Source organism: Danio rerio, chromosome 3, assembly GCF_049306965.1.
Source record: "Danio rerio strain Tuebingen ecotype United States chromosome 3, GRCz12tu, whole genome shotgun sequence".
Classification (NCBI taxonomy): domain Eukaryota; kingdom Metazoa; phylum Chordata; class Actinopteri; order Cypriniformes; family Danionidae; genus Danio; species Danio rerio.
Window position 1 is genome coordinate 9,970,001 of NC_133178.1, and position 23,571 is coordinate 9,993,571.

The 23,571-nt window shown below is 33.2% G+C and overlaps 1 protein-coding gene across 2 annotated transcripts in view; it reads left to right on the plus strand.

The window, feature by feature from the left end:
- trap1 (TNF receptor-associated protein 1) overlaps positions 1-23,571 on the plus strand; it is a 56,554-nt gene that overhangs the window by 8,980 nt on the left and 24,003 nt on the right. The window contains 5 exon segments of one of the 2 annotated variants that reach the window (NM_001113625.1): positions 15,103-15,273; positions 17,646-17,728; positions 18,314-18,454; positions 22,054-22,125; positions 22,214-22,374. In NM_001113625.1, coding sequence (NP_001107097.1) covers positions 15,103-15,273; positions 17,646-17,728; positions 18,314-18,454; positions 22,054-22,125; positions 22,214-22,374 — 628 coding nt within the window. 2 annotated transcript variants of the gene reach the window in all.

Genomic DNA, 23,571 nt, shown 5'->3' on the forward strand with positions numbered 1-23,571 from the left:
TTAAAGCATTTGTAAATTTGACAGTAAAATTACATTGTTTTGTTTTTGGTTGTGCTTGTGTGTAAAAGAAGTTAAAGCATTTTAAATTTGTGTTAACTGGATGCATTTTGTGTCAAAACAACAAGAAATGTGTTAATTGTATAGCCCACGAAGACGGATGTTGTGCTAACTGTGTTAAGAGTTTAGCAAACTTGTTAAATGTATTGAAAAAAGTGTCATAGCCATTGTAAAAAACTGTAAGTTACTAATGTAATTCAAAACGTTATAAAGACCCCATTTCAAATAAGTAGAAAAAAACATATTAGACAGTGCTATAAAGAGCCCATTTCCAATAAGTAGAAAAAACAATGGTCAGTTCTTATACAGGACATCCCATACTATATGTGTACTTCACATGAAACCTTTTTACTAAAGCGTTTTGGAGAAACAGGGTATTAACATATTATAAAGTACTATAAAGACCGCATTTCAAATAAGTAGAAAAAAACAATGAGCAGTTCTTATACAGTACATCCCTTACTATAAATTTAGTTCACATGAAACCTTTTTACTGCAGCATTTTAAAGAAATGGGGTATTAACATAATATAATATAACTTATTATAACAATTTAGTCTCCACTTTTCTTGCTAATATGCAGCTCCCTCTCTGACTCCTACACTAACTATTAAAAAAATACTAATGTTTTGCTTCTCACACTCTTTACACACCTGAAACTTGCCTACAGCACTTATTCATTGTTGCTCTAACAGTTGTGTTAATTGCTTCCTTGTCCTCATTTGTAAGTCGCTTTGGATAAAAGCGTCTGCTAAATGACTAAATGTAAATGTATAAAGTACTAAAAAGACCGCATTTTAAATAAGTAGAAAAAAACAATGGTCAAATCTTATACAGGACATCCTAATCAATGTGTGTACTTCACATAAAAGCTTTTTACTGCAGCATTTTAAAGAAACGGGGTATTAACATAATATAAAGTACTATAAAGACTGCATTTTAAATAAGTAGAAAAAAAAAAACAATGGTCAGTTCTTATACAGGACATTCCATACTATATATGTACTTCACATAAAAACTTTTTACTGCAGCATTTTAAAGTAACGGGGGATTTAACATAATATAAAGTACTATAAAAACCCCATTTTAAATAAGTAGAAAAAAACAATGATCTGTTCTTATACAGGACATTTCATACTATACGTGTACTTCACATTAAACCTTTTTACTGCACTGTTTTGGAGAAACTGGTATTAAAATAGAAAAAAGTACTAATAAGACCCCATTTCAATTAAGTGGAAAAAATCAATGGTCAGTTCTTACATAGGACATCCCATACTATATGTGTACTTCACATGAAACCTTTTTACTGTAGCATTTTAAAGAAATGGGCTATTAATATAAAATAAAGTACTGCAAAGACCGCATTTTAAATAAGTAGAAAAAAACAATTGTCAGTTGTTATACAGGACATCCCATACTATATGTGTACTTCACATGAAAACTTCTTACTGCACTGTTTTGGAGAAGCGGGGTATTAACATAATAATATAAAATGATATAAAAAAACCATTTCAAATAAGTAGAAAAAACAATGGTCAGTTCTTATACAGGACATCCCATACTATATATCTACTTCACATAAAACCTTTTTACTCCAGCATTTTAAAGAAATTGGGTATAAACATAATATAAACACAGCATTTTAAATAAGTAGAAAAAAAACATTGGTCAGTTCTTGTACAGGACATTTCATAGTATATGTGTACTTCACATGAACCTTTTTACTGCAGCATTTTGGAGAAATGGGGTATTAACCCATTATAAAGTGCTATAAAGACCACAGTTTAAATAAGTAGAAGACAACAATAGTCAGTTCTTATACAGGATATTCCATACTATATGGGTACTTCACATAAAGCCTTTTTACTTCAGTGTTTTGGAGAAACAGGGTATTAACATATTACAAAGTGCTATAAAGACCCCATTTCAAATAAGTAGAAAAAACAATGGTCAGTTCATATATAGGGCATCCCATACTATGTGTGTACTTCACATGAAACCTTTTTATTGCAGCATTTTGAAGAAATGGGGTATTAACCTATTATAAAGTGCTACAAAGACCGCATGTCAAATAAGTAGAAAAAAACATTGGTCAGTTCTTATATAGGACATCCCATACTATATGCGTACTTCACATGGAACATTCTTACTGCAGCATTTTCGAGAAATGGGATATTAACATATTACAAAGTGCTATAAAGACCCAATTTCTAATAAGTAGAAGAAAACAATTGCCAGTTTTTATACAGGGCGTCCTATACTATACACATACTTCATGTGAAGACTTCTCACCAAATAATTTTGGAGAAATTGGGAAATAACAAAATTCAAGTGTTTTAAAAACCCCATTTTTTAGAATTAGAATACAAAAATAGTCAGTTTTTGTAGAGGACATCTCATAAAATTTGCATACATCATATGAAGCCTTCTTACTACTACATTTTAGAGAAATGGGGCACTAACATAATATGAAGTACTATAAAGACCTCATTACTAATAAGTAGAAAAAACAATAGTCAGTTGTCGTACAGGATGTCCTATACTTTATGCATACTTCATGTGAAAACTTATTACTGCACCATTTTCGAGAAATTGGGTATTAAACTTATAAATTGCTTTAAAGACCCCTTTTCTAAAAAGTAGAAAAAAATAACAATGCTCAGCTCTTCCTATTGCTGAATACTCGTAGTGGACATCCCATACTGTATGCATACCTAATATGAAACCTTCTTACTGCCACTTTTTGGAGAATTGGGCCATTAACATAATATAAAGTGCTTTATGGTTTTGTACAGGACGTCCCTCACTGTATGCATAATTTACATGAAACCATCCTACTGCGGCATTTTGGTGAAATAGGTATCAACTTAAAGTACTATAAAGACCTAATTTGTAATAAGTAGAAAAAAACAACGGTCAGTTCTTGTACAGGACATCCCATACTATATGTATTTATCAGATGAAGACTTGTTACTGCAGTGTTTTGGAGAATTTGGGCATAAACATTATATAAGTGCTTTAAATACCCAATGTCCAATAAGTAGAAACAATGGGCAGTTCACGTTCATGACATTCCAAAATATATGCATACTTTACATAAAACCTTGTCACTGCAGCATTTCGGAGAAATGGAGGAATAATAACATTCAAAGTGTCATAAAGACCCAATGTCTAATAAGTAGAAGAAAACAATGGTCTGTTCTTAAAAAGGACGTCCCATACTAAAGGCGTACATCATATGAAGATTTCTTACGGCAGCGTTTTAGAGAAAAGGGACATAATTACTTTTTAGATGGCTATCAAGATCCCATTTCTAATAAGTAAAAAAAAAAAAAAAACGGTCAGTTCTTCAATGGACAATTCAGTGGTCAGTTAGGTTGATGGCATCATCCCAACTGTCTCAAGCTATTATTGTACCATTACAACAAAATGATATTATTGGGGATGATGAGTGGTGCTGCTCCAAATGTAGGGTACAAAGACAAAGACAAAACAAATATGTTTGGTTAATTTCATAGAGATAGTTTACCCAAAAGTGAAAATGAACGCACTATGCACTGGCAATCAAATGGTTACAAACATTTATTAGTTCCTTCTTTTGGTTGAACACAAAAGATTGACCATTGACTTCCATTTTAGAAAAAAAAACAATTACTATGGAGGTCAATAAATATAGTTCCTCAGCAGGAAGGAAACTGCAATTTTGTGTATCCCTGACACATTTGGAGTTGTGGAAAACTGTGATGTGCTGTCTGTCCTTGACACATTCGTCCTGTATCAAAACTGACCATTATTTTATTCTACTCATTCGAAATGGACACTTTATAGTCATCTGAAGAGTAATAACGCCCCATTAATCCAGATCACTGCAGTAACAAGTCTTCCTATGAGGTATGCATATAGTATGTGATGTCCTGTAAAAGAAATGACTGTTCTTTTTTCTACTTATTAGAAATGAGGTGTTTGTAGCAATCTAAAAGGTAACAATGTCCCAATTCTCCAAAACGATGCAGTAACAAGTCTTCGTCTGAGATATGCATATAGGATTGCATGTCCTGTACGACTGATCAATGTTTTCTTCTACTTAGTAGAAATTGGTTCATTATAGAACTTGCTGCAGTAATAAGTCTTCATATGTACAAAAACTCATGATTTTATGTACTTATTAGAAATTGGGTGTTTATATCCATCTGAAAAGTAATAATGTCCCAATTCTCCAAAAAACTGAAGTAACAAGTGTTCATGTGAAGTACGCTTATAATATAGGATGTCCTGCATAAGAGCTGACCATTGTTTTCTTCTACTTACAAGAAATTGGGTCTTTGAAACACTTTAAATTATGTTAAACCTCATTTCTCAAAAACCCTGCTGTAATAAGGTTTTTATGTGAAGTACACATTTAGTATGGGAAGTCCTGTACAATAACTAATCATTGTTTTTTTTTTATACTTTTTAGAAATGGGGTCTTTATAAAATTTTGAATTATAATAATACCCAATTGTTCAGTAAAAAGGTTCCATGTGAAGTACAGATATAGTATGGGATATCATGTATAAGAACTGACATTGTTTTTTTCAACTTATTTGAATTGGGGTCTTTATAACACTTTATAATATGTTAATACCTAATTTTTCCAAAACACTGGAGTAAAAAGGTTTCAGGTCAAGTACACACATAGTATGGGATGTCCTGAATAAGAACTGACCACTGTTTTTTTTCTAATTATTTGAAATGCGGTCTTTATAGCACTTTATAATATTTTAATAGCCAATTTCTCCAAAACGCTGCAGTAAAAAGGTTTCATGTCAAGTGCAGAAAGTATAGGATGTCCTGTATAAGAACTGACCATTGTTTTTTCTACTTATTTGAAATGGGGTTTTTATATTACTTTATATTATTATGTTAATACCCCATTTCTCCAAAACAGTGCAGTAAAAAGGTTTCATGTGAAGTACACACATAGTATGGGATGTCCTGTATAAGAACTGACCATTGTTTTTTTCTACTTATTAAAAATGGGTTTTTTATAGAACTTTATATGTTAAAACCCCGTTTCTCCAAATGATGCAGTAAAAAGGCTTTTTGTGAAGTGCACATATAGTATGGGATGTCCTGTATAAGAACTAACCATAATTTTTTTCTACTTATTTGAAATGTGGTCTTTATAGCACTTTATATTAGGTTAATACCCCGTTTCTTTAAAATGCTGCAGTAAAAAGGTTTCATGTGAAGTACATATATAGTATAGGATGTCCTGAATAAGAACTGACCAATGTTTTCTTTTTTACTTATTTAAAATTGTTTTTTTATATCACCTTATATTATGCAAATATCCCATTTCTTCTAAACAGTGCAGTGAGAAGTTTTTATGTCGAAGACGCATATAGTATGGCATGTCCTGTTTTAGAACTGACCAATGTTTTTTTTCTACTTATTTGAAATGCGGTTCTTATAGCACTTTATAATATGTTAATACCTGATTTTTTTAAATGCTGTAGTAAAAATGTTTCATGTTAAGTACACAAAGTATAGGATGTCCTGTAAAAGAACTGACCATTGTTTTTTCTACTTATTTTAAATGAGGTTTTTATATCACTTTATAGTATGTTAATACCCCATTACTCCAAAACAGTGCCATAAGAAGGTTTAATGTGAAGTACACGTATACTATGGGATGTCCTGTATAAGAACTGACCATTGTTTTTTTCTACTTATTTGAAATGGGGTCCTTATAGCACTTTATATTATGTTAATTCCCCATTTCTCCAAAGTGCTGCAGTATATAGGTTTTATGTGAAGTATAGGTATAGTATGGGATGTCCTGTACAAGAAATGACCATTGTTTTTTTTCTACTTATTTTAAATGTGGTCTTTATAGCACTTTATATTAGGTTATTACCCCGTTTCCCCAAAACAGTACAGTAAAAAGGTTTCATGTGAAGTACACATATAGTATGGTATGTCCTGTATAAGAACTGACCATTGTTTTTTTCTACTTATTTGAAATAGGGTCTTTATAACACTTTATATTGGCTTAATACCTTGTTTCTCCAAAATGCTGCAGTAAAAAGGTTTCATGTGAAGTACATATATAGTATGGTATGTCATGTATAAGAACTGACCATTGTCTTTTTTTACTTATTTGAAATGGGGTCTTTAAAGCACTTTATAACATGTTAATACCCCCTTTCTCCAAAATGCTGCAGTAAAAAGGTTTCATGTGAAGTACACATATAGTATGGTATGTCCTGTATAAGAACTGACCATTGTTTTTTCTACTTATTTGAAATAGGGTCTTTATAGCACTTTATATTGGCTTAATGCCCAGTTTCTCCAAAATGCTGCAGTAAAAAGGTTTCATGTGAAGTACATATATAGTATGGTATGTCATGTATAAGAACTGACCATTGTCTTTTTCTACTTATTTGAAATGGGGTCTTTAAAGCATTTTATATTATGTTAATACCCCCTTTCTCCAAAATGCTGCAGTAAGAAGGTTTCATGTGAAGTACACATATAGTATGGTATGTCCTGTATAAGAACTGACCATTGTTTTTTCTACTTATTTGAAATGCGGTCTTTATAGCACTTTATATTATGTTAATACCCCCTTTCTCCAAAACGCTGCAGTAAATAGGTTTCATGTGAAGTACAGATATAGTATGGTATGTCATGTATAAGAACTGACCATTGTCTTTTTCTACTTATTTGAAATGGGGTCTTTAAAGCACTTTGTATCATGTTAATACCCCCTTTCTCCAAAATGCTGCTGTAAAAAGGTTTCATGTGAAGTACATATATAGTATGGTATGTCCTGTATAAGAACTGACCATTGTTTTTTTCTACTTATTTGAAATGCGGTCTTTATAGCACTTTATATTATGTTAATACCCCCTTTCTCCAAAACGCTGCAGTAAATAGGTTTTATGTGAAGTACACATATAGTATGGTATGTCCTGTATAAGAACTGACTATTTTTTTTTCTACTTTTTTGAAATGCGGTCTTTATAGCACTTTATATTAGGTTATTACCTCATTTCTCCAAAACAGTGCAGTAAAAAGTTTTTATGTGAAGTACACAAAAAGTATGGGATGTCCTGAATAAGAACTGACCATTGTTTCTTTCTACTTATTGGAAATGGGGTCTTTATAGTACTTTATATTATGTTAATACCCCATTTTTCCAAAACAGTGCAGTAAGAAAGTTTCATGTCAAGTACATAGTATGGGATGTCATGTATAAGAACTGACCATTGTTTTTTTCTACTTATTGGAAATGGGCTCTTTATAGCACTTTATCGTATGTTAATAACCTGTTTCCCAAAAACGCTGCAGTAAAAATGTTTCATGTGAAGTGCACATATAGTATGAAATGTCCTGTATAAGAACTGACCATTGTTTTTTTCTACTTATTTAAAATAAACTCTTTATAGTATTTTATATTATGTTAATACCCCGTTTCTTTAAAATGCTGCAGTAAAAAGCTTTTATGTGAAGTACACACATAGATTAAGATGTCCTGTATAAGATCTGACCATTGTTTTTTTCTACTTATTTGAAAGGGGGTATTTATAGTACTTTTTCTATGTAATACCCTGTTTCTCCAAAATGCTGCAGTAAAAAGGTTTCATGTGAAGTACATATATAGTATGGGATGTCCTGTATAACAACTGACAATTGTTTTTTCTACTTATTTGAAATGGGGTTTTTATATCACTTTATATTATAATGTCAATACCCCGCTTCTCCAAAACAGTGCAGTAAGAAGTTTTCATGTGAGGTACACATATAGTGAGGGATGTCCTGTATAACAACTGACAAATGTTTTTTCCTTCTTATTTAAAATGCGGTCTTTATTGTACTTTATATTATGTTAATATCCAGTTTCTTTAAAATGCTGCAGCAAAAAGATTTCATGTGAAGTACACACATAGAATAGCATGTCCTGTATAAGATCTGACCACTGTTTTTTTCTACTTATTTGAAATGGGGTTTTTATACAACTTTATGTAATGTTAATACCTCATTTCTCCAAAACAGTGCAGTAAGAATGTTTCATGTGATGTACACACAAAATATGGAATGTCTTGTACAAAAACTGATCATTGTTTTTTTCTACTTATTTGAAATGGGGTCTTTATGGCACTTTATATTATCTTAATACCCCATTTCTCTAAAATGCTGCAGTAAATAGGTTTCATGTGAAGTACAGATATAGTATGGGATGTCATGTATATTAACTGACCATTGTCTTTTTCTACTTATTTGAAATGGGGTCTTTAAAGCACTTTATATTATGTTAATACCCCATTTCTCTAAAATGCTGCAGTAAATAGGTTTCATGTGAAGTACAGATATAGTATGGGATGTCATGTATATTAACTGACCATTGTTTTTTCTACTTATTTAAATTGGGGTCTTTATAACATTTTGAAACATAATATTATACAATTTCTCCAAAACACTACAGTAATAAGGTTTCATGTGAAGTCCACACATAGTATAGGATGTCCTGTGTAAGAACTGACCATTGTTTTTTTCTACTTATTTGAAATGCGGTCTTTATAGCACTTTATATTATGTTAATACCCCCTTTCTCCAAAACGCTGCAGTAAATAGGTTTTATGTGAAGTACACATATAGTATGGGATGTCCTGTATAAGAACTGACCATTGTTTTTTTCTACTTATTTAAAATGCGGTCTTTATAGTATTTTATATTTTGTTAATACCCCGTCTCTTTAAAATGCTGCAGTAAAAAGGTTTCATGTGAAGTACATATATAGTATGGGATGTCCTGTATAAGAACTGACCATTGTTTTTTTCTACTTATTTGAAAAGGGGTCTTTATAGCACTTTATTTTATGTTAATACCCCATTTCTCTAAAATGCTGCAGTAAATAGGTTTCATGTAAAGTAGAGATATAGTATGGGATGTCCTGTATAATAACTGACCATTGTTTTTTTCTACTTATTTAAATTGGGGTCTTTATAACACTTTGAAATATAATATTAAACAATTTCTCCAAAACACTGCAGTAATAAGGTTTCATGTGAAGTCCACACATAGTATGGGATGTCCTGTGTAAGAACTGACCATTGTTTTTTTCTACTTATTTAAAATGCGGCCTTTATAATATTTTATATTATGTTAATACCCCGTCTCTTTAAAATGCTGCAGTAAAAAGGTTTCATGTGAAGTACATATATAGTATGGGATGTCCTGTGTAAGAGCTGACAATTGTTTTTTTCTACTTTTTTAAAATGCGGTCTTTATAACACTTTGAAATATAATGATATACAATTTCTCCAAAACACTGCAGTAATAAGGTTTCATGTGAAGTTCACACATAGTATGGGATGTCCTGTATAAGAACTGACCATTATTTTTTTTCTACTTATAAAAAATGGGGTCTTTATAGTATTTTTTATTATGTTAATACCTTGTCTCTTTAAAATGCTGCAGTAAAAAGGTTTCATGTGAAGTACATATATAGTATGGGATGTCCTGTATAAGAACTGACTATTGTTTTTTTCTACTTATTAGAAATGGGGTCTTTATAGCACTTTATATTATGTTAATACCCCATGTCTGAAAAATGCTGCAGTAAAAAGGTTTCATGTGAAGTACACATAGAGTATGGGATGTCCTATATAAGAACTGACCATTGTTTTTTTTCTACGTATTAGAAATAGGGTCCTTATAACACTTTAAATCATATTAATACCCCATTTCTCCAAAACAGTGCAGTAAGAAGGTTTCATGTGAAGTACAGATATAGTATGGGATGTCCTGTATAAGAACTGACCATTGTCTTTTTCTACTTATTTGAAATGGGGTCTTTATAGCACTTTATATTATGTTAATACCCCCTTTCTCCAAAATGCTGCAGTAAAAAGGTTTCATATGAAGTACACATATAGTATGGTATGTCCTGTATAAGAACTGACCATTGTTTTTTTATACTTATTTAAAACGGGGTCCTTATATTACTTTATACTATGTTAATTCCCCCGTGTCTTTAAAATGCTGCAGCAAAAAACTTTCATGTGAAGTACACACAGAGATAAGGGTGTCGTGTATAAGATCTGACCATTGTTTTTCTCTACTTATTTGAAAGGGGGACTTTATAGTACTTTTTTTTCTATGTTAACACCCCGTTTCTCTAAAATGCTGCAGTAAAAAGGTTTCATGTGAAGTACATATATAGTATGGGATGTCCTGTATAATAACCGACCATTGTTTTTTTTCTACTTATTTGAAATGGGGTTTTTATATCACTTTGTTGTGTTAATACCTCATTTCTCCAAAACAGTGCAGTAAGAAGGTTTCATGTAATGTACACTCATAGTATGGGATGTCCTGTACTAGAACTGACCATTGTTTTTTTCTACTTATTTGAAATGAGGTCTTTATAGCACTTTATATTATTTTAATACCCCATTTCTCCAAAATGCTGCAGTAAAAAAGTTTTATGTGAAGTACAGATATAGTATGGATGTCCTGTATAGGAACTGACCATTGTTTTTTTTCTACTTATTTGAATTGGGGTCTTTAGAACACTTTGAAATATATTATATACAATTTCTCCAAAACACTGCAGTAAAAAGGTTTCATGTGAAGTACACATATAGTATGGGATGTCCTGTATAAGAACTGACAATAGATTTTTTCTACCAATTTAAAATGTGGTCTTTATAGTATTTTATATTATGTTAATACCCCGTTTCTTTAAAACGCTGCAGTAAAAACGCTTCATGTGAAGTACATAAATAGTATGGTATGTCCTTTATAAGTACTTTCCATTGTTTTTTTCTACTTATTAGAAATGGGGTTTTTATATCACTTTATAATAGGTTAATACCCAGTTTCTCCAAAACGCTGCAGTAAAAAAAGATTTCATGTGAAGTACACATATAGTATGGGATGTCCTGAATAAGAACTGACCATTGTTTCTTTCTTCTTAATCGAAATGGGGTCTTTATAACACTTTATATTTTGTTAATGTCCCACTTCTCCAGATTGCTGGAGTAAGAAGTGTTTACATGTAGTATGCATATTGTATGTGATGTTCTGTACAGGAACTGATCATTGTTTTTTGTCTATTTATTGAAAATTGAGTCTTCATAACACTTTGAGTAATGTTAATGCCCAATTTCTCCAAAACGCTGCAGTAACAAGTCTTTATATGAGGTTTAGTATGGGATGTCCTGTATAAGACCTGACTATTGTTTTTTTTTTCTACATCTTTTAAATGAGCATTTTTTTTTCCAAATTGCTGCAGTAAAAAGGATTCATATGTTGTATATATGCATATAGCATGAGACATCTAGTATCAGACCTGATCAGTCTTTTATTTAACTTATGTCAAACAATGTATTTATAACACTTTAAAGACTTTATAGCTCAATAATAGCAAATTTCTCCAAAATGCTGCAGTAAGTTATTATGAGGTATGCATATAATATTGGATGTCCTGTCCATAGTTTTCTTCTGTTAACTTAAATGAGGTCTTTCACATGAGGTATGCATGTACATCCTGTATCAGAACCAAACTTTGTTTTTTTCTACTTATTTCTTTATAGCACTTTAAAGTGTGTTAATGGTACATTTCTCCAAAATGCTGCAGTAAAACAGGCTTCATATAATGTATGCTTAGTATTTGACTTCCTGCATCAGATCTTATTGTTGTTCTATTCTACTTATAACAAATAATAAGGTCTTTACAGTCATCTAAAGTGTAATAATGCCCCATATCCCATATACTGAAAGAAGCATACAAAATCCCCTTTAAATAAAACCAACATATATTTATAACTTAAACAATGTTTTGTTGGACTACTTTATGATTGTTTTCACTTTCTGAGGTTAGCCACGTTGTATAAAATTGCATTTAACCTTAATTGCAATGTACTGTAGTTGGCTAGGAGAAGTAGAAACGCATTCTGTGTATTTAGAAATCGTATATTTATTCTGTCCGTTTGATCTGCTATAAAATCATTTGAAGCAAAAAGATAAACTTGAGGAAATTAAAGGTAAGCCCAGAAACCAATTTCTTTAAATAACAACAGTCAAAAAAGCTAATAAATTGTTTAATAAAGCATACGTGGGAGGAAAGGGGGATAAACTTATATTTCGTTGTCATCTCTCTGTTCTGGGCGAAATGGGTGCTCTGTGGAGCGCTCTCTGTGTGGCTGCTGACATTACCGTAATGACAATAATACGCGCGCACCGAAATATAAAGCGCGGCTGGCTTGACTGTGTTTTTCCGAACCGCGGCTGGCTTGACCGCAGTACCAACGGGACATCTTACAAGAAACGTACATTAGCTGATAGAGGTAAAGTTGGTTTTATATTCACACATTCGTTCATTTAGAAGTCTCTATATTGTTTACCATGTTACTTTGAATATTCGAGTGGAATTAGCATGCCAGTATGACTTGAAAACAACATTAACACTGTTTATTTGACTGTGAACAATGTTGTACTTTGATAGTCATTGGCTGCTTATATGATTTCACTATTTAGATTTTGCAAATAATACTTTAATGAAATTATATTATTAAGGGGGAAGTCTGAATGTGTAAATATAAAACCAACTTTACCTCTATCATTAGCTGTCCCCGAAATGAAAATAGAAATACAGTGAATGAAAAGTATTTCATGCCACAAATGTCTAAAATGGAGCGATGGTTGATTTCTGTGAGTTGTTCTGTAGGAATATGTGATTCATTTGGTTCTTTCAGATTGTTTTCTTTATTAAAAACACTTTACAAATGTACAAACCCTGACATTGCCCATGTCCTCAGCCGAATTAAAGCCACAGCTTTAATGAGTTATACTAAAACATTTAGTTTTAGAACGTTATTTAGAAAAAAAACTTAAGAAATATCAAGTTTAAGTTGTTATCGTTTACATAATCTGATTAAAAATATGAAATTATAATCAAATTCTACAAATAAATACTGTTTAACAATTGTCCCCATGTTTCTGTCAGTCCTGTCACATTTGCATTAAATTTAACATAAAAATGTGCAATAAATTACACAGTGAAGGCTATGACTTGGGAGTGACATAATTTGCTGGAGAAGAAACTGACAGTGATCAAGGAAGCTTTTATCATTGAATTGTATGATTTTATGCTTGTTTTTGTATGATTTGTTTGAGCATGACGAGCTTAAGTCAGGCCCTGAAATTTTTTTTTTATAAGTGAAAATGTAGGTTTCTGGTGGAATGTCCCAAACATCAAGAACTTCTGCTGTGAATTTAATAATGGAGCTCATTAGGAAAATAATCACCATTCGCAGAATTGCAGTATTTGAGTTACTCAGCTGTGTACATGTTCAGTAATGTGATCAGACTGAAAACAATTAATAAACCCAAAAATTATAAAAGTAAATATACTTACTAAAATCTGTTTTTGCAAAAACAAAAGTGGGTTTTATTTTCTACAAGGATCGCCTTTTTTGCTATGAATAATTCTTGGTATTTATTAAATGGATCTAAAAAATATCTAGAAAATATTTAGTTTTTGTTATATCATTATTATTATTATTATAAATTTCAATGCTTCCAACAGGTTTGAAATATACTTGCTGTGGTTGCCGGATTGAAACAAACCTTTTACCCACATCACGTAAATAGTTTCTACTAACTATATGCGACAAACAAAGCCTAGTTTCATTAAATAATTATTATTATTATGATACTCAGGGCTCAACAATAAGGATTTCCCGATGGCCCGGGGCTAGAGTGAGAGATGCTCGGGACAGTAGACAGAATCGTTACTGGCCCAATCGGGGCAGTGCTGCCTTGTCACTAAATTTTAATAGACGGCAACATACTGTAACCGCAACATTAAATTATGAGGCTAAAAGAAAACTTCTGTTTCTAACGTTGTGGAAACATTTACATGGGTACAACACGACAAATAAAATGAAGTGATGTTTTGCATAGTTTGCTATCACTTTTAAGTCAGCCACTTTTTGTTTTGTAATAAAATACCTGCACATTTTCCATACTCTATATTTTACTGCTTAATATTTTAACATTTTTCAAATATTTAAATTCTAGATTCACAGACATTATTTTGTGACACAATATTAAATATGTAGCTTGGAAATAGCAATTAACTTTTTTTTTTTTTTTTTGGGTGGGGCCAGTGAAAATTTTGGCAGGGCAAGTAAAAATATGAACCACTGGTCCAATCGGGCCAGTAGGAAAAATCTTTAGTGTTGAACCCTGACACTGTTGTACTAAATTATTTCCATGTGCACTTACGTACAGGTAAATCTGCTTCTCTCTCTCTCTCTTTCAAGCTCAAAGCAGTCTTGAAGCACTTGAACTTAAAGCATTTTAGATATGTATATAAAACAGCCTATGTAATATATTAGCATCAAAATAATAAAATAATCAGCAAATGAGAAATAAATGACAGAATGGGATTAAAAACAGACAACATCTATAAAAATTATAATAATTACAGCATTAAAACCTGTAGATTATTTAAATAAGGCAAATCCATTGATTAACCATTACTAATGGTGTACAATTTGCAGCCAGTTTAGACCAGTCATTAGGACTATCACACGCTGCAGCTTGAGCGCCCCCTGCTGACCTCTCTAACACTATTTCCAACAACAACCTAGTTTTTCCCCATGTGTTCTCCCATCCAGGTACTGACCAGGCTCAGCCCTGCTTAGCATCAGTAACTAGTCTTGGGCTGCAGAGTGATATGGCTGTAGAAATGCAAATAGAAAAAGACTTTACCATTCCAGTTGAGCTATTCAAATCATCTTGTGAGATTACATTCATATCACAATACATATCACAGCAAAACAAAATATCGCAATGTCAGGTTTTTCTAATATCATGCAGCTCTAATTCAATCAATAAAACCTAGAGTTTAACCCCTGGCATAAGCAATAATACGAAATAAATTAATCCTGTTTGATAATTATGATGATGATAATAATAATAGTAATAATATTAATAATAATAATAGTCACATCTGTTTTATCCTGATTCTGATATTGTTCATCAGTGGACACTAATGGCAGACAGCAGCTGCATCAGCCCAGACCCTTCAGACTGTGGAGCCCCAGCTGTTCAGGGGTCAGTGTTCATCATCGCAGCTACAGCACACAGCAGCACACAGAGCCTGCAGAGGAGGAGACGCTCCACAACATCATCACCGACACAGAGAACGTTCAAGGTAAACTCCGCTTATACTTTTAAGATGTTCAGGTCATTTTAGCTTTGGTTTTAGCCTTTCAGCCTTGGTTTTAGCCTTGGTTGTATTATTATTATTTTTTTAATTATTTTAGCCTTATTTATTTTTAAAAGGGCCTTATATAAAGTAAATACAAACAGTAATAATAACCTTTAACTTTTAATAGTAATCAAGTACCTTGAAATGGATGGCGAATCCTCTTCTGATAAATGATGAAAACAAGCCTGCTCTCGGATGACTTCTTCATGACTAAAGAAAGAAACGTTGAGAATGTTCAGATCAGCCTCCTGTCTAGTGATGAATAGTGTAAAGTGGTGAATAGTAATCATTACATTAATGCTATGATTCTTCATTTCTTGGCAAAACCAGCAACTTCCTAAATAAAATGCAGCATATTTGTGTGTCTATATTAGTGTTTAAATGCTACAATATAGTTTTCTAGCTGAAAAACATGTGTTTTTTTTAATATATAAATTAAAAAGGCAACATACCTTCACCAAGACTGAACAGCAAAGTCTCCACTTGTTCCTATAGGCGAGAATGACAGCCGAATATCTAAAATATGTGGATCATTTACCAATAACAAAAACAGTAGAGATGAACACCGGTGGGAGAGAAACCGTTTTTAAATGTAGATCGGCTATGAAGCGTTTGTATATAGCGAGTGTATATAGAGATATAAAAATCACTCAACACGGAGAAAGATAAACACATTACATAGAAAAAAATAACAGCTATATTATTGCATTAGAGCTTAAACTTTAACACAAAAATAACATTATGCACACATATTATTGTTAAGCTGCTTTGACACAATCTACATTGTAAAAGCGCTAAAGAAATAAAGATGAATATTAATACCCCCTTTCTGTGTCAGTTGAATCAGTTGACTGTTGAAGTTTACATTTTTTTAACCCAACTGGTTGACTTATTAAATAAATAACACAATAAAAGTTCAAAATAACCCAACAAAGCACCAAATATCTTTAACTCAACCATTGGGTTAAATAAATGACTCAATGTTTTTTACAGTGTTGCCAAATCCATTTCCAAATTTTGAAATTGTTTTAGTCAAAGATTTTCTGCAAACGTTATCCCTCAGCCTTGGTTTTTAGCCCCGGTTTTTATTATTTTATTTATTTCAGCTCAATTTTAGCCTTGTTTAAAAAAGTTTTAGTAAAAGTCAGCTAATTTTGAGTACTTTTTTAGCAAGGCTACTTTAAAAAATATTACAAGCTATCTCTATTTCAAATTAATACTGTTTTAATGAACCTTTAAGTCCAAATGAATTAAAATCTGCGACCCTTTTTTTCCATATTGTGACGCAGCTTCTATATAAACTGAATATTAATGAGAAAACAGTGGGTGTGGTTTGTTTTTTTCTACTGCAAGCTGATTGAATGTAGTAAAGTAGGTGTTTCATTCAGAAAGATTGAGAAATTGGTTTTAAGAGTTTTTACAACCTAACAGACTCCTCCTGCTCACCATTTCTGTTTGTTGTCAAACCTGACAGTTGGAGGGGTGTGATTTTTAAGTATGTAAGCCACCCCAATTCCTCAGACAAAGACTAGCTGCGTCCCAAATTGCACACTATACACTATGCACTCATGCACTATGTACTTATGCACTTACACACTCAACAGGATAGTATATGTATGTAGTGTCGTCCCAAATGGCACACTAATGTTTTTTTACTAAGCGGAAATTCAAACCGTTTCCCTGATAACGTTTGACGATTGGCAAATAAGTGAAATAAACGACCGAATGATCAAATAATACCTGCCGTGAGTATTGCCGCATCACCATCGGGAGGCGCTATAATTACTCTCGTAGGAGAATTTTGCTTTCACCATCCAAAATAAATAAAGTTATCCAACATGTGCGCCCGATAGCTCCGCCCCTTCCGCTACGTAAGCAAACCTGCGGTCGTTGAGTGCGTGAAGTGTCCATCATTACACACTTCATTTTAGCGGCTGAATGAGTGCAATTAAAGTGCACTTATTATTTTTAGAGTTTTCAGTGTGAACTCACTACTTACACTATTTATACTACAAAATGGCGTAGAATAGTGGATAAGTATGCGATTTGGGACGCAGCTACAATCTGAGAATTGAACTGAAAACAAACAGGAAGTACATTGTCAGATTTCAATTTTAGATCACAAGGGCAAACTATTTGTTGTTCTTAATGACATGCACAGATGAACGTGAGCTAACAAAATCAATATGCTTAGTTTTGACTTCATTTGTATTTTAAAATCTGTGTGGGAATTTAGTAACATGAAATATAAAATATGTTATTGTGTGGATATTATAAGGATGTTCAAACTAATTTTTTTTCTTTGTTTAATTAAGGATCCTTCTCCAAACACGAGTTTCAAGCAGAGACGAAGAAACTGTTGGATATTGTGGCCAGATCGCTGTATTCTGAGAAAGAGGTGATGAATAAATGTATATTGAAGAAGACTATATAATCCTATAGATGTGACAAAAGAAATACGATGTTTAACAGATTCAGGAATTTTTCACAGTATTTCCTTAAATATTTTTTTCTTCTAAAGAAAGTTTTGTTTGTTCTATTTCAGCTAGAATAAAAGCAGTTTTTAATTTTTTTACGGTCAGTGTTATTAGCCCCCTTAAGCAACATTGTTTTTTTCAATATCTACAAAACAAACCATTGTTATAGAATGACTTGCCTAAGTACCCTAACATAACCTATTTAACCTAGTTAAGCCTTTAAATGTCACTTTAAGCTGAATAGTAGTATGTTGAATAATATCTAGTCAATTAAAATTTACTGTCATCATGGCAAAAGTTATTAGAAATGAGTTATTAAAACTGTTATGTTTAGAAATGTGTTAAGAAAATCTTCTTTCCATTAAACAGAATTTGGGGGGGAATAAACAGGAGGGCTAATAATTCTGACGTCAGCTGTATATTGTTCAGCCCTAATGTAAATGTATGCACTGCTCTGGATGTCTGTATAATGGTCAGTGTTTTGCGATCTGTACCTGCTCTTCCAGGTGTTCATCAGGGAGCTGATCTCTAACGGCAGTGATGCTCTGGAGAAACTGCGGCACAGGATGATCACGGCTGGAGGAGACACAGCACCAATGGAGATCCACCTGCAGACGGACAGCGCTAAAGGCACCTTCACCATACAGGTGTCCTCATAATGCCTTCATTATACCTCACAGTGGCACTCGGGAACAAAAAAATAGAGGAGAATCAGATTAAACAGACAATACTGCCTTGGAATTGGGAATTAAAAAATAAAAATAAAGAAGGTCATATTCCTTTAATTGTCAGTAAATTGGTCACGTATTAAGGAAAGATGTTTTAGATCGCTTATTCTATTGACAGATTGTAATTTAGAAGAGGTAAAATTGTCACAGTTTCTACATTTGCTGCCATACCAACTTTAGTAAATATTACATTGCACATGCATGTTAAATGTTTAGCAGCATTTCAAATACAAAGCACTATAAACAAACATTTAATAAAAAATAAAAAGATAATAAATTAATAAGTAAACTCAACCACACTTGTGTGAAAGCATCTACAGTGTTTAAAAATCCTCATTTACATTCTAAAGAATTAACATTATAGATAGGTCTAAAATATAGTTATAAATATGATTTATTAATTATCACATTATTACAGATTTTCACCCAAGATATGCATTACTTATGAATTAATTTATCATTATTATTAGGTTCTTTTATTTTTTTGTTTTTGTTTTGTGCTGTTTTGTATTTAGCCATCTATTTATTTTAATATAAAATTTTATATATATTTTGATAATTTCATTTATTTTTGCTATTTTTATTTATTAACCCTTTAATAAGCATCGTAACCATCTGGTTGACCTTTTATCCATGGGCTATTATTTATGTTTTAATTGCTTACTATTTATTAGAGTTGTGTCAGTATATTATTCAATGCAAGTGTGGGCCAAACATTTTTTTTTTTTTCAAGTAGTGCACCTTAAAGGGTTAAGCATTATCTCCAAACATTTCCATTAACCTCCTAACGCTCCATTGCAGCCCTCTGTGGGTAAAAACAAACATCTTATAAAATTAACTCCAATATAGATCCAATGGTTAAGAAGAAAAATAAACAATAACTATTAAAAAAAGGATTTATAAATGTTTTTTAGGGACAATATGCATTTTTAAAAACTTCATAACCTTTAAAAAAAAAGTGTTTTACACCCAATTTTAGCATTTTTTCGGGACCTCTACTCAAATGTTACCTGTCCAGCTTGCCTTGATTTTAGCCAAGAAAGTCATACTTTGTTTTTGTAAGAAAATTGTTATGCCTCTCTTTTCTGACTGGCTACTATGGGACTTTCTGTTTACATTTGGAAAGAATAAGATACAAAACCTCTCGAAACTGCAAAATTTACTTAAAGGGCCATGACACCCTCCACTTTTGGTTCAGGTCTACCTCAAAAATAAAACAAAAAAAAACTGCATCATAATGGGCGTGGAGCTCCACGATCAGAGGCAGGAGTGGGCGTGGCCAGCAGAGCAGGGGAGAAGGAAGGGGCTGGGGGAGCGAACAACTGTTGTCAGTCAGCTCACAAAATGAGACACAAACCGTGAGGAGACGCATGATTTTATAGTTTACAAAGCTAAAATGCAAAGAAATAAACTAATTTAATGCCCTGCTACATTTGTTATTCATTTTCATATACAGACAACCACAACTAACACACAATAACAAACATTATAAAGATAATTGTGTTCATATAAACACTATAAATGAGGACTTCTCCATCAATACTCTGGTCTGAATGCAGACTCCGTGCAGCAGGTATTTTTCCCTGCCTATTTTAACCGTTAGCCCTGCTGGTAATCTGGAAGATTTAGGCGAACACAGCACATGTGTCTAAATGTGAACGAACTCCACTGATAAAGGACAAAGTCCGCCATTCTCCGCCATACTCGTACTGCTCTCCCGACAAAAATGCTTGCTGCACACAAACAGTTTTGCTGGATCTGCACTGACAGGACTGTGGGGAAAACATGCAACAAACCCTGTGGATCATGGAAACAAACAAATACGACCCTTCATGAACAGCTAAATACTCTGTGCTGTGGGTCCGTGGACGCAGTCTCACCATGTCATCAACATACGGTCTCACAGCTTTGCACTGGCAGGTCTGCCTTACCTTCGGGAAGCACACGCAATCACGAATAATTAAGAAGACGGCTCTTCTCATAGGATAAGAAAACTCTGCTATAAATGATAACTTTGCACTTGCAGTTTTGTGCTACGTCGCCGATTCATTTTAAACCCGGAAGCTGAAATTAGCGGACAAAAGCTCAAAATTATCCAGTTTTCCCCACAATTACAGCTGACTGGTGCTAACAATAGCCCCTTTCACACAGTGATACCGGTAAATATCCGGAAAATTTACGGAACGACTTTACCGGTATATTCAAAAAAGTGCTGTTCACACAGGCGAGGACGTTACGGAATTTTTCCGGAAAAGAGCATTCACACATCCATTCCAAAATACCGGTAAATTCTGACATCATTCACCACAAATGAGCTTTAAACGGCTGCGCTTGTGTTTGTAAACATTTGACTAAATTACAAACTCTTTTGATGATCAATATTGTAAACAACTTTCACAGGATCATATTCGCATGTCGAGATGTTCATGATATGCGTGTGTGTGCTGGCGCTCACAGGCTGTTTCACGGGCACACGCAAAGCTTGAAGGTAAACAAACAACGGCTTATCATAAGCATCTTATCGATGATTATTTACACAGTTGGCATTAAGAAGAACATATAAACGTTATCTGACTAACTTCTAGCAGCTAAATGTGTCTGGAAAAATATTCAAAGGCTTTTATTCTCACAAACCGCGCGGACGTAAATGCGTCTGACTGTTGTGATTGGCTAAAGCAGACGTCTCACGTCAGCACGTTCTAGACGTGCACGCGCTTATTCCGGAAATCTTCCTTCTGCGTTCACACAGCGCAGCATTCCGGCAAATTGCCGGTAATGTTACAACTTCTCTTTCCGGAAAATAGCCAGAACGAATTTACCGGTATTTTCAAAAAGGACCTGTTCACACATACAACCTTTCCGGGAAATTGCCGGTAATTTTCCGGAAAGGTCTGTATGTGTGAAAGGGGCTAATGTCTTAACTGATGCTCAACACACACAAATCTGTCAACATCTTTAAAGTACCCGAGGGTTTCTTGATCCTTTAAACATGGTATCCAGTCTTTTATTTTAATAGTATTTAATTAGTATAAGGACTGATAATGTTGATTAATTTCTAAAGACTTGTAATAATAATTTTTTTCTTTACATATAGTTTGTCAAATTTGTCTTGTACTATATGTTGCCATTTTCCATGTATTTTATAACCAAGTTAAAGCATCAGTGCTGACATTTTGGTGCTTTTTTGCAGTGCTTGAATCAAAACTTAAAGCAACAAATTACTTCAGCAATTCATCTAAATGCCTAAATATAAATGATTTATTGTCAAGTCAGATACTGTGCACAGCAACACAAAAAATACATCTGTAATGCTCTGAGCAGACCTAATGCTTTTTCTAATGTATTTTCATCTGTGGTATTAATCGCAACATTGCATTCATTTAATTGATCACAGTAATTTTTGGCTCTCGAGAATTGATCTCCTATTTGTCATGTTTACAGCCTAACTGGAGTATTTCAATGCACTTTCAACGCCATGTAGCTTCTATTGACCAGTATTTCTCATGTGTGACCTGCAGGACACTGGTGTTGGGATGAACAAAGAGGATCTGGTTTCTAACCTGGGCACGATTGCTCGATCTGGATCAAAGGTTCGTCTGACTGAACTCCTGCAGACTCTGCTCGCCTCATTCTCTCAGTGGATGTATTGTCATCCTCCTCTCTTTATTCCTCTTTCAGGCTTTTCTGGACGCTCTGCAGAATCAAGCGGAGGCCAGCAGCTCCATCATTGGTCAGTTTGGTGTGGGCTTTTACTCCGCCTTCATGGTGGCCGATAAGGTGGAGGTTTATTCTCAGTCGGCAGAAGCAGATGCTCCTGGATACAAGTGGTCCTCAGACGGGTGAGCAACAAATGAAAAAAGTACTGTAGTTATTTATAATAAATACTGTAGCGTTTTTTAATCATATTATAGAGAAATGCTTGAACTAAAGGTCCCATGAAATAAAAATGTTTTAATAGATGTTAGTATCGGTATTGTTAGTTTTTAAGATGTCTATTATTATTTATTATTATTATTAGAACCTTTATTTTACCGGGAAAGACACATTGAGATAAAAAAATCTCTTATACAAGAGCGTCCTGGCCAAGATTAGGCAGTACACAAGTCACATAAATCCAACAGACAACAAACCAAAAACAATTTAAAGTTAACATGAATTACACTGACAACTATTCAAAACATCTACAAACCTGTGTTTCAAAACTTTTATAGTCTTTTTAAAAGCATATAGCTTATAGTCTATAAGCTAGTGTGCACCAAAACAGTGACACAATTCATTCAAGATATAAAACTGATATAAACATGTAAAACTTTCTGTTTGTCACTTCCACCTAAACAGATCAAGGGTTTTATTCATGTCATTCTTCAGTTTCTCATCAAATCTTGACCAATCAAATGCTCTCTAGTGTCTAACATGCCCCACCCCCTTCAAGACGCTTTTCATTTGATCCACTTGAGCTCAATCGCTCTCACTGGCTGAGCCATGATGAAAAACAAAACGCTACTGGCTGTTTTATAAAAAAGGGAGGAGCTACACTATGACCCCCCTCTCTTCGTGTTTCGGTTGAGATTGCGTCAAACATTAAATAAAACTGCACATTTCAAAGCACTTTACGAGAACTTTAATCTGTTGTGGTGATTCCATAGTTGCTATGGTCACACTACAACTATAATAATATAAAAAATGACCTAATACTGTAGTTTTCTTCAACTTTAGGGTGTATTATACTACAATTCACCACAGTTTACTGTAGTAAAAACTAAAATATACTGTTATACACTTTATTAGTTCACTAGTCAACACTACAGTATGCTGTATACATGAAAAAATACTATCCTAATTTAAAGTAAATATCTATAGTGTTTTGACCATCTAGAGCAGGGGTTTTCAAACTTGTGGGGCGCCAGACGTGCACTTTGTAGATTTTTAATGTGTTCACTAAAGTGAATCTGATTAATGTTAGCTCCATATCTAACTATCAGGCACCTGTAGAGTTTATGCGTTTTAGTAAAACATGTATTCAAAGGAAGGTAATG